Source organism: Macadamia integrifolia, unplaced genomic scaffold (genome assembly GCF_013358625.1).
Source record: "Macadamia integrifolia cultivar HAES 741 unplaced genomic scaffold, SCU_Mint_v3 scaffold262, whole genome shotgun sequence".
Lineage (NCBI taxonomy): Eukaryota > Viridiplantae > Streptophyta > Magnoliopsida > Proteales > Proteaceae > Macadamia > Macadamia integrifolia.
In genome coordinates, this window is record NW_024868838.1 from 300,818 (window position 1) to 315,703 (window position 14,886).

A 14,886-nucleotide genomic window follows, 5' to 3' on the forward strand; every position below is an offset into this window, starting at 1 on the left:
GACTTAAATAGTTTTACGATACGGCTCCTCTCCAACGACTTTGGCCGTCCAACCAATGAGTGGGGCTCCTTTGCGGCGTGGCATGGTGGAGCACATCCGACCGCTCACACTACTTTGGGTAGGGGTGTCAATTCCAAGCCCACACTGATAGGTCTAACTTAACCTGACATATTTATGGTCCGATCTAGACCAGTCCGATTAATAAACGTGTCGAGCCCGACACATTTCTAAATAGGTAATACACGATGCAGCCACCTAGCACGACGGGTGCCCGATCGGCCCGATACATTTACAAGCCCGATTTGAATCGACTCCTTTAAGCCCGACCTAGCCCGACCTTTTAATACTATTTATATATATATATTTTTTTTTAATACTATTTGCATTTAGTGCTAAGGCTATGTGATATGTACAATTGAGATGGTGGTGATATTTATATGAATATTCATCTTTTTTATGCATAGTTTAATTGATTTGAACTTACTAAACTTTGGTTATTTAGGTATAGTTTAATTGATTTGAGTTTTTTGAGTTAAAGATCAAGTACCTTAAAAATTTAGTTACTTTGCCCATCTTTGGCTTTATCCATTTTAGCTATGGGATATTTTTCTTTGTTATGCCCATCTTTGCCTCATTTTATTGGTTCCTCTTCAAGCACATTTAAGAGATCAAATTTAAGGAGGACTTGTTTAAAGTTAAATAGGTCTATAACTTGGTTAAGGCCCGATTAAAGCCCGAGATCGATCAACCCAATTATTAACCGTACCATGCTCACGCTAGCTAAGCCCGTTTAGCTAAACGAACTTTCTCGGTGCAGCCCTAGAAATTGGTCAAGCCCGACTAAGCCTAACTGAGACCGGCTGGGCCCGACCGCTTGACACCCCTAAGTCCTTGAGTTGCATGCCTGTGTTGAGTGCATGCCTTCGATATGCATTGCATAGCATGCCGACCTTACTCCAACGCACCTTATGTCTCAAAGCACATCAGACGACTAGGAGGATCTCAACATGCACTTCTTACACTCCTTGTCCCAAAATCCCAAGTCTAAAGTTAGCTACATAGATCCTTCTTTTACATTCAACTCTAATTAAAGTTGTTAATCGAATTGGTTGAAGTGGGTCTTGACCTGGTTCATTCGTGGGTCGCCCACGTAGGGCAACTATAGACCCGCTAGGATTCCTAGGATTAAGAACCCTACTGGACCAAATTTCTATAAATAAGAGGTTTGGGCACAACATAGCAAGTTTTTGACCTAATCTCAATATCTCTCTCTCTCTCTCTCTCTCTCTCTCTCTCTCTCTCCCTATTATCTTTTGTCTCTCCCAATTGAGAGCGTGTATCTCTAATGATCTCCATTACTATCTTTGGATTTGGAGGGTGGAACTTTTCCTAGTGAGATTGCCACAAGCCTTTGATCGTCACATTACATGCAGGGATGATGCGTATGCAACAAAATCCATTCCGCTACGAGTGTTGCTTCATTGAAGTGACCCTAATCTCTGTTGTTTTCATTATCCTTCATTCATATAAAATCAAGATTTTTTTGGTTGCGCATGATCATGTGTCACCGCACATGGTTGCGTATCACATGATCGTAGATCCCCGAATCTATTGTATATAAAGAAAAATATATATTTTATTATTGCATTTAATGGTAGCATCTAACCTTAGAAGTTTGGCATTCCTCGATGGAATTGCCACTGTAAAAGGGGGTAACGACCGTCCGTGGGCCTTTGCACATCGCATCCTCGCCCAAAGATACGTGGGGCCCTACTTCGAGGGGGCTATCTTCATTTTGGGTATTTTCTAAAAAGAGCATTAATAATGGCTCAATATTAGGGATTGGGTAACATAAACATTTGGACTCACCGCCTAAGGCTTAGCCTAGGACTAGGGATGTGGGCTTGTTTCTTGGGATGGACCCAGGATTGACTCGGTCTGGTCCAGAGATTAGGGTAAGAGCCAGGTTATGAAGTTGGGAAGGTGTTAGGCACCCACATTCGCCCGAGTGAACCGGTCTTCCTATTAGATGCTGAAATTAGAATATTCCCCTTTGTATCCTAACCCTAACCCGCATACATGACTATGTATTTAATGTACAATATATGCATATGCTATATTGAATGAAAGACCTACATTATGCCTACTCTATTAAGAAATTATACCTGATCTTGACCCCTATTTCGGGTCAAGAGGGAACGGACACCGACTGGTGCTTGATGATTCTGATGAAGACTCCCGACTCAAATGGGAATGATCTTGGCTGTTTGCTTCTCTTCTTTGGGGAATCTAGGCCTCTGGTGACACTTCAGGATCCAACACACTTATCGAGGATGGGAGATGGAGGAATTTCTTCACCTCCACTCTCTCTGTGTCTTTTTTTTTTTCTCTTCCCCTATTATGGGAAAAAAGGGGGCCTTATTTATAGGTGTTCGGACTCACCTTGGTGAGTCTGCCAAAAGTGGTAAATTCTATAGCAGGCCCGCCATCCAAAATGGCAGGTGTTCATGGGGTAGAAAAGTTTATTTAAAAAAAAAAAATCAAAATTCACATGTCAAATGCCCAAATCTTCCCATTTTTGGCTCAAAATTTGGCAGGCCCGCCAAATGGATTCTCAACCAAATTCAGCGGTTCAAGCCCCGTTATGATTTTCGGGAGATCCAATTTTTCAATTTTCGTGTATGATATACAGTCGGAATCGTCTTTCTGAGCACTATCCAATGTCATGGGTTTCAAGCTCCTTTTTCACTCGTAAAAATCAGGAATAGCAAAGATGGGACTTTTGCCTTTTTTCTAGCTAGGGTTTTTATAGCAATACTTATTCATGCCGTTCCCACACCATCAGGGACTACTTAGAATCAATTCGTCAATATGTAATACGTTAGGATCGTGTGCCATGAGATCTGGTCCGAAATTGGCCATGGCTCGGATTAGGGTTTCAGGCTACTTTTTGGGGGTGTTTGGTTTGATTATTTTGTTGGATTACATTCTTCGGAGTCGTGGTTCTCATTAAAGAAAACTGTTTGGTTCACATTAACGAAAAGATGATCCAGACTCATTGTGTTTCTTGGAATCACCGTTTTACACTTGGTCTCTATACTGTAACGTTCTAAAAAATGGATTTCTTTTTTTTTTTTCTATTTTTTTGGAACGGAAATGGGGTAAAAACTGTAGGGTAAGTCCGGTTCAATTTTTTTTTTTTTAAATGAACCAAACACTTTTAGGCCTTGTTTGTTTAGAGGGAAGATAGGGGTGAGTTTTGTCAGAATGGGGCCCACATGGTAGTGGGGTGAAAGACAGGAAAGGAAAGATGAGGTAAAGTGAAAAAGATCCCACCGCAACAATGTTTGGTTGGAGGAAAGAGGAGAGAGATGGAGAGAAGGAAAGAGAAGTGACGGAGATCTAGTTGGGGCTCCTTCAACTGTTGTAGAGATCGGCCGAAACCCCAAAAGTAACCCCTATGCTCGGGTCCCTATACTCAACGTTTGGTTGGGGGTGGGAATACTAAAACCCCAAATCAGCAGTGATAGTGTTGCTTTGCAGCACCATGAAAGATCTAGCAAGGAGCTGTGCCGTGAAAGAGAGAGCAAGGAGTTGCGGGTTTTGCAGATCAAGGACCTACCTTTTTTTATTTTTAATTTTTTAATTTTTATTCTTCAAACAAAGGGCGGAAAGAGTTGGGGTCAAATCTGTACAATAGAATCAAATATTTGCAGCTGCTATTGAGCTTGGGCACCGTCGGATCTAGTCGGGTCGGTTGTGACCTGTTATAGGGGCGAAAGGGCAGAAAGAGTTGGGGGGTTCTGCTCCTTATGCTCGGTGTCGGATCGGTTAAAGTAATGCAGTGGTGGCAGTGTTGCTGTGACATGTTGCAGCGGTGGTGGGACGACAACGTCGGCAATGATGATGGTTCAAATGGAGTTTGCCAAAGTTCCTATTAAAGTCCATTTTGGTGGGACATTGGTGAGTGTTGGGGTGGGAGAATATGAAGGCCACATGGGCCGATAAGAATTCTTAAGGGGGTGTTTGGTTCGATTATTCCATCGGATGACATTCTATAGAATCGTATGTCTCATTAAAAAAAAATTGTTTGGTTCACATCAACAAAAAAGTGATCCAGACTCAGGTGTTCATTGGAATCACCCATTTACACTAAAAGTGGGGATTCAACTAGATTAACCTAGTTAGGTAAATCCAAGATCGAATCAATGATTCCAGGGTTCATATAAAAATCCCAGAATCAGGGTGACTTAAGTTATCGGGTTTTCACCTTTCCCATCCTTCGGAAGCCGCAGGTTTCTTCTGAAAACCGCAGGTTCCTCATTGTGCAAGATTTTAGGGATTGTCTTCGTCGATCAACTGAAGAAGGGGGTGTTTTCCAGATTGTTTGAGGTATGGTTCTTCCTCTTCTTCAAACATAGATGCAAAACCCTAAATTTGGGGGTTTTTTTTTTTCTTTCAGTTTTGCTGAAATTGGAATGAAGAAATCTCTGTGTGGTTTATTTTGTTCAAAATTCTAGGAAGAAAAATTCTGTTATTATCCTTTTCTTTGATCGTGTTGATTCTCATTCATTCACCATTTTTTCTTTCTGGGCTTGCTTTTTTTTTCGTTTTCCCTGAATTGGGTTTTTGTTTGAACTGTGAAATTTTGGGGGGTTTGGTTCACAAGTCTCCGTATCTTCTCACATTGTTTAGTTCCTGCTGCTTATGATTGGAGCATCTCAAGAGGTTTTGGTGTTACCCAAAAATTGTGTTTCTTTTCTTCAATCAATTTTTTATTATTAGGAATAATCCTATTGGTAGGAGATGGACAATTAGTATTTCCTCTTACAGAAATTCCGAATTCCTTACGGTTTTGAATTGCTTGCTAGTTTTGTAGTTAGTTCTTGCGTTGGTTTCAGACCCTCTTATGGTTATTGCAGGCATGACATTAGGTCAACGTTCTTTCTTTATTCTGGTTTTACATGGGACTTCTTTGTCCCTTAATATAGACGTCCACAGTCCGTGTGTTGGGAGAGCATAGGACTGCCATATCATATTAATTTTTCCTTGCAAAACCCTTCAAAAGGTCTGGTTTGAAGGAATTTTGTCCCTTAATATGGACTTCTTTTATGTTCTAAGCAGGCTCAGCTATACTTTTACTTCCATTCCTTTCTTATTAGTGCGATCTTTCTTCTTTAAAATGTTTAAAGTTTACGTCTTTATTTCAAAGCAATGAAAGTTAATTGTCTTGTTCACCAGAGTGCTTTGGTCTTCACGAACATAAGTGGGCATATGCCAAGCGCCTTTCTTTTTTGTGTTCTCAAAGATTGGCCACATCGACCTTTTTAATTTTTTGGTCTTACAAAAGATTTGGAGGATTATCTGGATGTTACGATTTGCAGAAATACCTGGAATGAGTCACAGTAAACAATTGACAGGATTCAGACCACAGCTGACCTATTGATATTAATAAGGTGTTGATCTATACTGTCAAACATGGAAATGAAGACACATAAGGCCCATATTGATGAAAATGATTAGGCATACTGACATACTGGGTCATACCTAATGAATGGTGGGTTCACCTATCTGCATGTGCTCAAGCATGTTGTATATTTGATGCTTAGCTTATACTTCTTTAGTTGGAAGATGTTGTTCTTTGACCTGTTTTTCTCTTTTTCCATATGCACATTCATGTGAGGTTTAGCTGTTCAAGGATTAGGTTCATTTGACATATTAAACCCAGGTGACTCCAATCTGGAGCTGATGCAGAATTCCTGCAAGAACTGCATTAAGATCATTGCTCTATAAAGTTCAAACCAAAATAAAAGAAATAAAAATTCTGTTACCTTGTTAATGAGCAGGAATGAATTTCATCCATATACTGTTAATGGACTGGTTCTTTGTATTATTTTTTTCAAGATCTCCATTTTCTATTAGTTCTCACCTTTCGTTTACCAAACTAGTAATTTGAGTAGTGTCACTAGAAAATGTTTCTTATTCTCTTGTCTTTGGCCTGGTTATCTTGGTTTTCAATTCCTCATCTTAGGGGTAGTAGGGTTGGTTGGTGTGAAATTATCACAATACCAACCATTACAGGTGTTAATCTGTTTATTAAAAGGACAAACCAAAATAGTTAGTAATAACACAATAGAACGACTAGAGAGCCATTTCTAAGGGGCTCCACTCTACTCCAATTGCCTTAGGACCAAGGATCGAATGCTTTGATTAAAAGTAGGTAGTCCAAACTTAAGCTCTTTTTTTTTTTTTTGCACTATTTCTATTCAGTAAGAAAAAAGAGGTTGTGAAAGTTGTGTTTTTTTTTACTTATCCCCAAGGGGTTGACCAACCATATTAGATCACTCCTCTTTAACCCCATCAGTTCAGAAAGTTGTTTTGTTGTGGACTAATTTCTGCCTGACTTAAATTAATGTTTATTGTTAATGAAGAGCAGTGGTCAATTTTGACTATTATGTTTTTCTTGAAATGGTTTTGTTTATTTGTTCTCTGTTGATATTTTGATTGAGTCTATATTAGTTAAAGAATTTACTGTGCCAATAATACCATGTATTACACTATGTAGAATTGGTGCTTATAAATTAAGTCTTGTAAAGCACTGACTTATAACTGATCCTTCTGTAGAGCAACAATTTATTATTTGTTTAATTTGAATGTAGATTTACTTTTACAATGGAGTTTGATGATGGCTACAAGAGGTGAAGGAAAATCATAATCTTTGCGGCGACTGTTGTTGTTATAGCAGTAGACCAGTATATAAAAAAATATCTGAACAAAGAGCCAACTGAATTTATGATGGACGTGACTGGTACTCAGGTTGAGGGGATAGGGAACAATGATGGACTTGACTATTCAAATGTTGAACTTGAAGAAAGTGTTATTTTCACTCCCATTGGTAGTACCAGTCGTTCTCGAGGAAGACCTCGTGGGTTTGTGAACAGTGGTAGAGAAAATAGGAAGAATGGTGCAGCTGAAAAGGTTGTAAGTCCATTGAAATCAGTTGCAAATTCAATCGAAAAGATGGTAATGAGTGAATCTCAGTCTGAATTTGGGAGAGCAATTATAGATGTTGTTAATGCCATTTCAGACCTCAATTTTCAACAAAAGTTCAAGGCAAAGGAATATTTCATGGCAAAAAAGAATTCTGCCATTATCGTCATGGAAACAAAAAAAGAAGATAGGAGAAATCTGCTTGAGATGTATTTGCCAGAAATTGAGAAGAATTGAGGTGACAGTAGGAAGTGAGAAGAAATCTTAAGACAATGGTTTTTTTATTAGAAATTTGATGTGTTGGTTGATGTAATTTGATACTATGTTAAGTCTCTGACAATGGTTTTTTGTATGTTCCTCTATGTGATTTGAATGTTTTAATATGGACAATCTCATTATTAAATGCGCTGTTATAAATTTCTGTAATTATGTAGGGAAGATATGTGGTTATTTCAACTGATTTGTTGTGGTGTTCATTAGTAATGTGTTTTTGTGTGTCCTTTACATCTTACAATTTGATATGTATGTCTCATTTCTTGATGGATCTTGCAATGATAGGAGTATGTTGGTGAGAGCCCTGTTTATGTTTTCATATGATTATTTTCTATGCATATTTGCTTGGAAATTGTGAAGTTGAAGATTGTTTGAAGCATATGAAATTACTGCTGATCTGACCAACAGATCATGATTCTGTTTAGTTATGACTTAATTTCTCATATATAGAGGGCCGCTCTACCGAGGTTTGAAGGCCATCAATAATAGAGATGTCCATCAGTTAAAATTTTCACATATTACCATAAAAAAGAAAAAATAAAAAAAGAAAAAATAAAGTACATGTGTGGAACAAATTTTAGTTTTTGGTTTTGTTTTTTGGTTTTTTTTTTTTTTTTGCCAACAGAACATGGGTTCAAAGACTCAAAGGTAACTGAACAGTTTACACTCAGAATAAATGACTAGAATCAAGGTAACTAAACAGTTTTTCACTCAGAATCAAGTGACAGAATCAGGGTAACCAAACAGTTTTTCACTCAGACTCAAATGACAGAATCAAGGGAACCAAACAGTTTTTTTACCAAAAGAAAATTATTCCAAAGAAACTCATTCATATGAGTTAGATCCAGAATCCTGAATCCTTAGAATCTGATCCAACGGATAATTCGAACCAAACGCCCCCTAAGATGTTCCCCCAAAATCCCACGCCTAGTAAACAAACAATTCAAATTTTGTCGGATGAAATAATTCGTACATCTATCCCACGCTAACAAAATCCCTCTGAACACATGGCCCTTCAGGTTTTGGAATCCCTGTTTTTTTGGAACATGAAAGTGGTGTTTTCATTTTCAGAATCGATTCTGAGCAAAAGGCGCTGAATCAACTTTGTAACTTAAAGTTAAGAGGGGCAAATACGTACTTTATCATCAAAACATATCACAAATGAAGCAAACCCTATTTAGCCTCTTTCATACGAAAGGAACATAGCGAATGTTGCAACGGCCAGAGATACGAAGGAAACTGAAGCAAGAACGCCAGAGCCTACAGCGATTGTCGATCTGCTGTCGGTGATCAGAGGTGAAGGTTTCTCTCTCGCACGCTCTCTCCCTCTCTCTCTCTCTCTTTCTCTCTACTGATTTTCTTCTTCGTTTCTAGTTCGTTGTTCCAATAGGTAGAAGGACGTTGCAGCCCCCGTCTACGAAGATGACGCAGATCTGCCGCCGGAGAGGTAGGCCGATCACTTTCCCTGTCTCTCTTTCACTCTCTCTCCCTCTCTTAACCGTTTTTTATTTTATTTTTATTTTGCAGCTTACCTCATTGATCCAGCCTGATCGAAGTTCGATTTTCCCAGGGAGAATATTTTTTTCAGTCATCTGTGCACGAAGGTAAAACTCGCCTCTCTCTCTCTCTCTATCTCTCTCTGAAAAGGCATCGATATGTCTAGATCTGTGATTTGAATGTGTGAAGTATGGAATGCAGATTTAGGGTTACTTTCCTTGGTTGATTTGAATTTCTTTTCAATAAAATTTCAATGTCTCCTGTGGAGCCTTGAATTTTTTTTTATTTTTGGGAAAGAAACCCTCAATTTGTATTTGCTTGCTGTCTCTGTGGAACCAGGGACATGGTTAGTACATACCCAATGCAACTAAACCTATCTCAGCCCCTTGGGGTATGCTGTAGGAATTCTGTTCTTCCATTTTGCTCTTATTTAGGCTGGTGGTCTTCTAGACCACAACACACTCATTGTAATATGACTGGTTGCATAAGTGGGAATGAGTTGGCCAAATGACTACTATCTTTAACAAGATTGCTTTGTATACACCTATTTAACTTAGAATTTATGTCTTATTTCGACTTTAGCTATTTGTCTAATAATGGTTACCATAACTTAGAATTTATTAAAAAACCATGGACTATTCTTAGATTTTATTTAAAAATCACAATTTTGACACCCATGGTGAAGACGACATTTATGCAAATAATGGCTTCTAACAGAAACGGTCCTGTTAAGTGCGAACGATATAGATTTCTGTTTCTTTCAAGTTACAAAGTCATGTTTTTTTTTTTGGGTTACCACACAACATTTAAGATGCAGAATCATTCCAAAAAAACAGAAATACAAAAAAGTGTGCCAGACCCAGAATCATGTTTAATAAACAGAATCGTTACAGTATAGAGCCTTAGGCTTAATCCAACTGAATCATGAACATGTGAGGAGGTACCCAACACTCCTTACTATGGGCTTCTTGGTTCTTGTTTAGCTCATGTGGGATTTAGAATTTTAAGTTGTTTCAGCTTCGTGGCTCTTTTTTTTTTAGGCCTATGTGGGCTTTCTGTTGTTTTGGACATGTCAGTATCCCAAATGAAATGTCTACTAGTTCTGATGCCCCTTAGGTGTTGGTTGTTGTCTTTTTTGGACTTTGGTTACCTTTGTTGGGTTTGTAATCTCCCTTTGGGGATATATTCTCCATCCCCCATCTTTTAATGGATTTATTAATTCACCACAAAAAAAAAATCCTTTGGGATTTATTTGGCTATTTAGCTGTTGGTTTTAAATTTCATTCATGTGTCTGAGTTTACAGTTGCAAACAAATTAAATTATTATTTTTTAAATGAATTTTTTGATGACGGAAAAAAGAAGAAGAGGGACAAAGTCCCAATAATACACAAAAAGTACAGGCGAGTATAATCTGCAAATAAAAGAGACGTTAATCTTGATCATCGAGAAACAAATATCAAAACACAAAAACAAGCGCAACCAAATTTTCAGACATGTATTCTAGTAATTGTACTGACTATAGAATTTATCTCTAGGTTTCTCCCTGAGCAAAATGTCTTACCATTTCAGATGTGCTGCCATTTACGTGAAGGCTCCATTTGATTCGGCGTAAAATAGTCAGTAAAACAAATCTTAACGTAAAATAGATATTCTATCGTTTGTTCTGTAGTTTGGAAAATTTTACCAAGACTTGTGCATTTACCAGAATACTCGTTAGTAAATTTTACACAATAAATGGCCGTAAAATAGATATTCTATCATTTGTTCTGTGATTTGGAAATTTTTACCAAGAGTTGTGCATTTACCAGAAAACACCTTAACAAATTTTACACAATAAATGGCTGTAAAATAGCCTGGTAAAATCTTAATGCTTTAGGTCAATGGCGACAATCACAGGCCCCCACAGTGGTCACAGAGAGTCCTACCCCAACAACTCTATCATTCTGTAGATGAAGATGAAGCTGAAGCTGAAACTGTAGTGTTCAAAGAATTTTTTGTAGTTTCTTCATTTGATTGATTTCATCGCAGAAAGACTTCACTCGGTTCTTTTTGCAAGAAGCAACTATAATGTTGCAGCCTGTTGTGGAGAGATTCGTGTGGAACTCTTGCCCCAGACCTGAAGAAGCTCTGTCACCGTCACTACCCTCCCGTCCAATCGATTCCATTGCTCCAGAGTTCTCTTCCTTCGTTATCTCCCATTCTTTCTCGGATTCTGATGCTCAATTTTGAAATTCCTTCTTTGATTCAAATCCTACCAACTTACTAGAGCTTCACCAAATTAGAAGCGAGATTGAAGGGCCTGTGTTATTCAGGGTGATTGACAGAAGCAGTTGGCATCTTGTATCATACTGGATAACTGCTGGATTCTCAAACTTACGCTCTTCTATTGCAAGAATGCATTCTTAGGAAACTATTCAATAAAAGGAGAAGTATCCATGCTCAAAAAGATCAAAGCTGGAGTTGCCCTTGATCAGTTTTTGCAGACAAAGTTACTAATTTTAAATGCCAAAAAATGGAGATCTGGAAACTACCCATATGTTGTTCGGTATAATTCCTGATCCAAGTTTAGTTTCATGGAATGCCATGATCTCAGGATATGTGCAAAAGGGTTTTGAAGTCTTATTAGAAAAGAAAAGAAAAAAAAAAAAAAAGAAAAAAAAAAGAAGAAGGTTGAGACAATGTAGTTCAGGAGGTGGATACATTAGAAGAGACAAATAAGCTAAAGCAATTAGCATCATCAAGCTGAAGGACTGGCTTGGTGATGAAAGTATTTTGAGGGTGGAAGTGATTAAGATGCCAAAGGACTGGTGAAGGAGATTTCTTCTTGATCTGTGAATCTTTTTGAATGGCATATTAGTTATCTTATTATGAACATTATCTCAATTATAGATAGTTAATATTCTGTCCTATTTGTTTTGTTGTCTCCATGGGTCTAAAGATGTTGAAGGCAGGGGGTAATGATTCATTTGTTTTCAATATCTGTCAGTATTTTGGGCTGACTGTTGCAGGTTTTCGTGCTCTGTTTTGTTAATGATAGTTGTTTGGACCTAAACAGTTGGTCAGCAATCTAAAAAGATGATGACAATACATGATTACATACTTGAATGAAAATAAACCAATTCGAATTCTGAAATGCATCATAATTTACACCCTGAAAACAATAATTGGAAAAATATTCTCAATATGTAAAATTTTACATGTAATTTTGTGAATGTAAACTTTTACATGTAAAATTAGAAATTTTTGCTCTGAAACTAATGGAGCCGAAGTGAAATAACTTTTTGAGAACCTTTTTTTTTTTCTCGCAATATGGACATGTATGAAGATGTCCTCCCTGCTTTTATTGTATACCCAGGTTGAGACCTACTATCCATCAGTGTCCTATAATGAGATCTCTTAGACCATAATTTCATTCAAAAGATGCTCCTAATCATCTAAAACCGATCTGTTAATTTGAATTCTTTAGGAAATTATAATGAATTAAGTCACGATCAATCAGTGTCCTATAATGAGATCTCTTAGACCATAATTTCATTTGAAGGATGTTCCTAATCATCTAAAACTGATCTATTATTTTAATTCTTTAGAAATTATAATGAATTAAGTCACGATGATCCCCTAACGTTTCTATTCGGCCATGGAGAACTCCTAAAGGACTTGTTACCATTTCTTTCACCCAGTCCTAAGGGGGGAGGAAAAAGAAAAAGGGGGAAGGGGGAAGGGGGGAGGAGGAAGAGTCCTATACATGTGATGTTCCTTGATTGGATCAGTCTCTGTCCAGATTTGACCGGCTGGGCCCCTTGTTCAAAAGGGGAGGATCATCACTTGGACTCTGTATGTCCTTTGTATTTTTCAATTGGTCTGTTCAGGTGTTTTATACTATCTTTCCCATTTTATCCTTAGGGAAGCAAAAATGGTTATCCTTCCTCCTGTCAGGCCTCCTCAGATTACCAAGTTTCTCAAACCATATGTCTTGAAGATGCATTTCACAAACAAGTATGTGAGTGCCCAAGTAATACACTCCCCTACAGCTACAGTGGCTTCCTCTGCAAGCTCACAGGAAAAGGGTTTGAGGCCAAGCATGGAAAATACTCGTGATGTTGCAGCTGCTGCAAAGATTGGGAAGATCTTGGGGGAGCGCATGCTGCTCAAGGGAATACCTGCAGTTTCTGTTTTCTTGAAGAGAGAACAGAAATATCATGGTAAGGTGAAGGCTGTGATTGATTCTGTTAGGGAGGCTGGTGTCAAGCTTATTTGAAATCTTGGAAGTTTATCCACATTCTGGGTGTGATCATGCCTCCGCTGTTTGTGCTACACTGCCACCAATTTTCCAACTAATCTTCTTGGTTCGCCATTTTTGCCAGATTTGAAAGGAGCTTAATTTTCCTTCTTCACTCACTTAGTCTGGTCCCATTGTGGGGAATCAGATATCTACCATCTGGAATTATTTGGCCGAAGTTGCACTATTTGGTCTGTCCAAGCTATTTGAATAGTAGATAATATCAGAACATTCTTGGTAGATGGTTTTGAATATTCGCCATGGTTTCAAGTGTATTGATGGTCAAACTTGGTGACTTTCAAATCCTTTTATAATGTTGTAGAAATAAAATTAACTGACATTGTTTCTCTTTTTACTGTTTTCTGATTTTTTTTTTCCCTCTCAAATGTTTGGTCGCCAATCATGGCCACTGTCTTGTTTGTCAGTTACAATGATGTTGGCTTGTTATGATTTGTGAAAAGGAGTAACTGATTCAATGCTGGTTTGGTATGATTGATGGAAGGAGTTACTTATTCAATGTGGATTGTCTGCTTTAGATTGATTATAAAAGGGCAATACCCAGTGCACAAGGCTCCCTTTCGAAAAGTTTCACTGGCTACCCATAGCACAGAAATAAGTAAGATAATTTCTGAAAAATATTGATGTGATGATGAAATCACACATGGGTGGCAAGGGAAAGCAAAAGAGAAATTGGACGCTTATAGTTGTAAGAGATCCAATCGTTTGGTCATCGTCCGAAGGATCAAAGCAAAAAAAAGGATAAAAATAAAGAGCGATTGACAAAAGAGATAATTTACAAGATATGATCCATCTGTATTTAACATATCTATTCAAAACGTTGAACCTAAAAAGAAAAGATGAATTCTATATTTTAAAATATTCTGATATATGTTGATGAATCCTTTTTTATTAGATTATACTTATTACTAGTATGAAGGAATTGAAGTGATTTTCCATACGCATAAAAAATATTTTTGGTGGAATAAAACTGCTTCGTTTCGTGGGTGTTCCATATACGTTTGCCTTTGCGTTGAAATGAACATTCTGAAGAAACTTCAATTAAGGCATAGTGGAGAAACTTCAATTATGGCATAAAACAAAAAGAGGATTCTTGCGTTCTTTCCCTCACGCTGAGAAAGTGCGAGGTCTAGGCAAGGATCATAAAGTATGCAGCCTTACCCCTACTTTGCAAAGAGACTGTTTCTTCACTCGAACCCATGACCATGTGGTCACAATGGAGCGACCACATTGTTGCACCAAGGTCCGCCTTGTTTTGCTTTAGATTGATTGTCCCATTCAAGCCATACTTTATATTAGGTGTGTATTGCTCCTATTTCTTTCTTCTTTTCTTTGAAGGTTGGCATTCTTAATAAAGCAAACCCATCAAAACCCTCGAGTCTTTAATTACCTCCATTCAACTCGAGTTCAATGACTTGCCTAAGACAAGAAATTCTATAATCATTTCTTTTTTTAGATACCTTCAGCCTTATAAAAGAACCCAAAATATATAATCTAGTCTTTGATTTAAATGGTTTAGATGCGTGAGATATTTTTGTTCAACAGTTAGACTAGTTTGGTATCAAGTATGACATCAAATAGAGTTGATTGGAGCAAAGTTCCATGGGTCTCATTTTTTTGGGATAAGGTTAAGTTGTTGTAGTTAAACTCAGTATGGTCATTGGTAAGGAAATGAATCGACAATCCAATGACTTGTCAAATAATTTATATTTAGGAAAAGTTATTAAGAAAATTTAAAGTTTGCCACACTTTTCTCCAAAACAGGTACTTTATCTTAAATCCTAAAATGTAAAACCCTACATCATAAACCCTAACATAAAGTATTTGT

General features: G+C 37.6%; 1 protein-coding gene and 1 long non-coding RNA gene across 4 annotated transcripts; both read left to right on the top strand.

Moving 5' to 3' along the window:
- Nucleotides 1-4,026: 4,026 nt before the first annotated feature.
- On the top strand, nt 4,027-7,352 carry LOC122066871. The gene is made up of 2 exons (XR_006136504.1): nt 4,027-4,392; nt 6,660-7,352. It is a non-coding gene; the product is annotated as an uncharacterized LOC122066871 (long non-coding RNA).
- A 1,048-nt stretch (nt 7,353-8,400) lies between these two features.
- LOC122066885 (50S ribosomal protein L18-like) lies at nt 8,401-13,821 on the top strand. 3 transcript variants are annotated; one of them, XR_006136513.1, is made up of 4 exons: nt 8,401-8,559; nt 8,638-8,710; nt 8,791-8,867; nt 13,577-13,821. XR_006136513.1 is itself a non-coding variant. In XM_042630712.1 (4 exons), the coding sequence occupies exon 4, from the start codon at nt 12,675-12,677 to the stop codon at nt 13,017-13,019; it is 345 nt and encodes a 114-aa protein (XP_042486646.1). In that variant the 5' UTR covers nt 8,402-8,559; nt 8,638-8,710; nt 8,791-8,867; nt 12,665-12,674; the 3' UTR covers nt 13,020-13,395. The 3 variants fall into 3 exon arrangements, 2 of the variants coding, with proteins under 2 accessions (XP_042486646.1, XP_042486647.1); XM_042630712.1 differs by lacking the exon at nt 13,577-13,821 and adding an exon at nt 12,665-13,395 and having other exon boundaries at nt 8,402-8,559; XM_042630713.1 differs by lacking the exon at nt 13,577-13,821 and adding an exon at nt 12,665-13,395 and having other exon boundaries at nt 8,468-8,565.
- Nucleotides 13,822-14,886: the final 1,065 nt, after the last annotated feature.

Excerpts from the sequence above, each read along its gene's own strand:
- LOC122066885 (XM_042630712.1), top strand. The coding sequence starts at position 12,675 with ATGGTTATCCTTCCTCCTGTCAGGCCTCCTCAGATTACCAAGTTTCTC.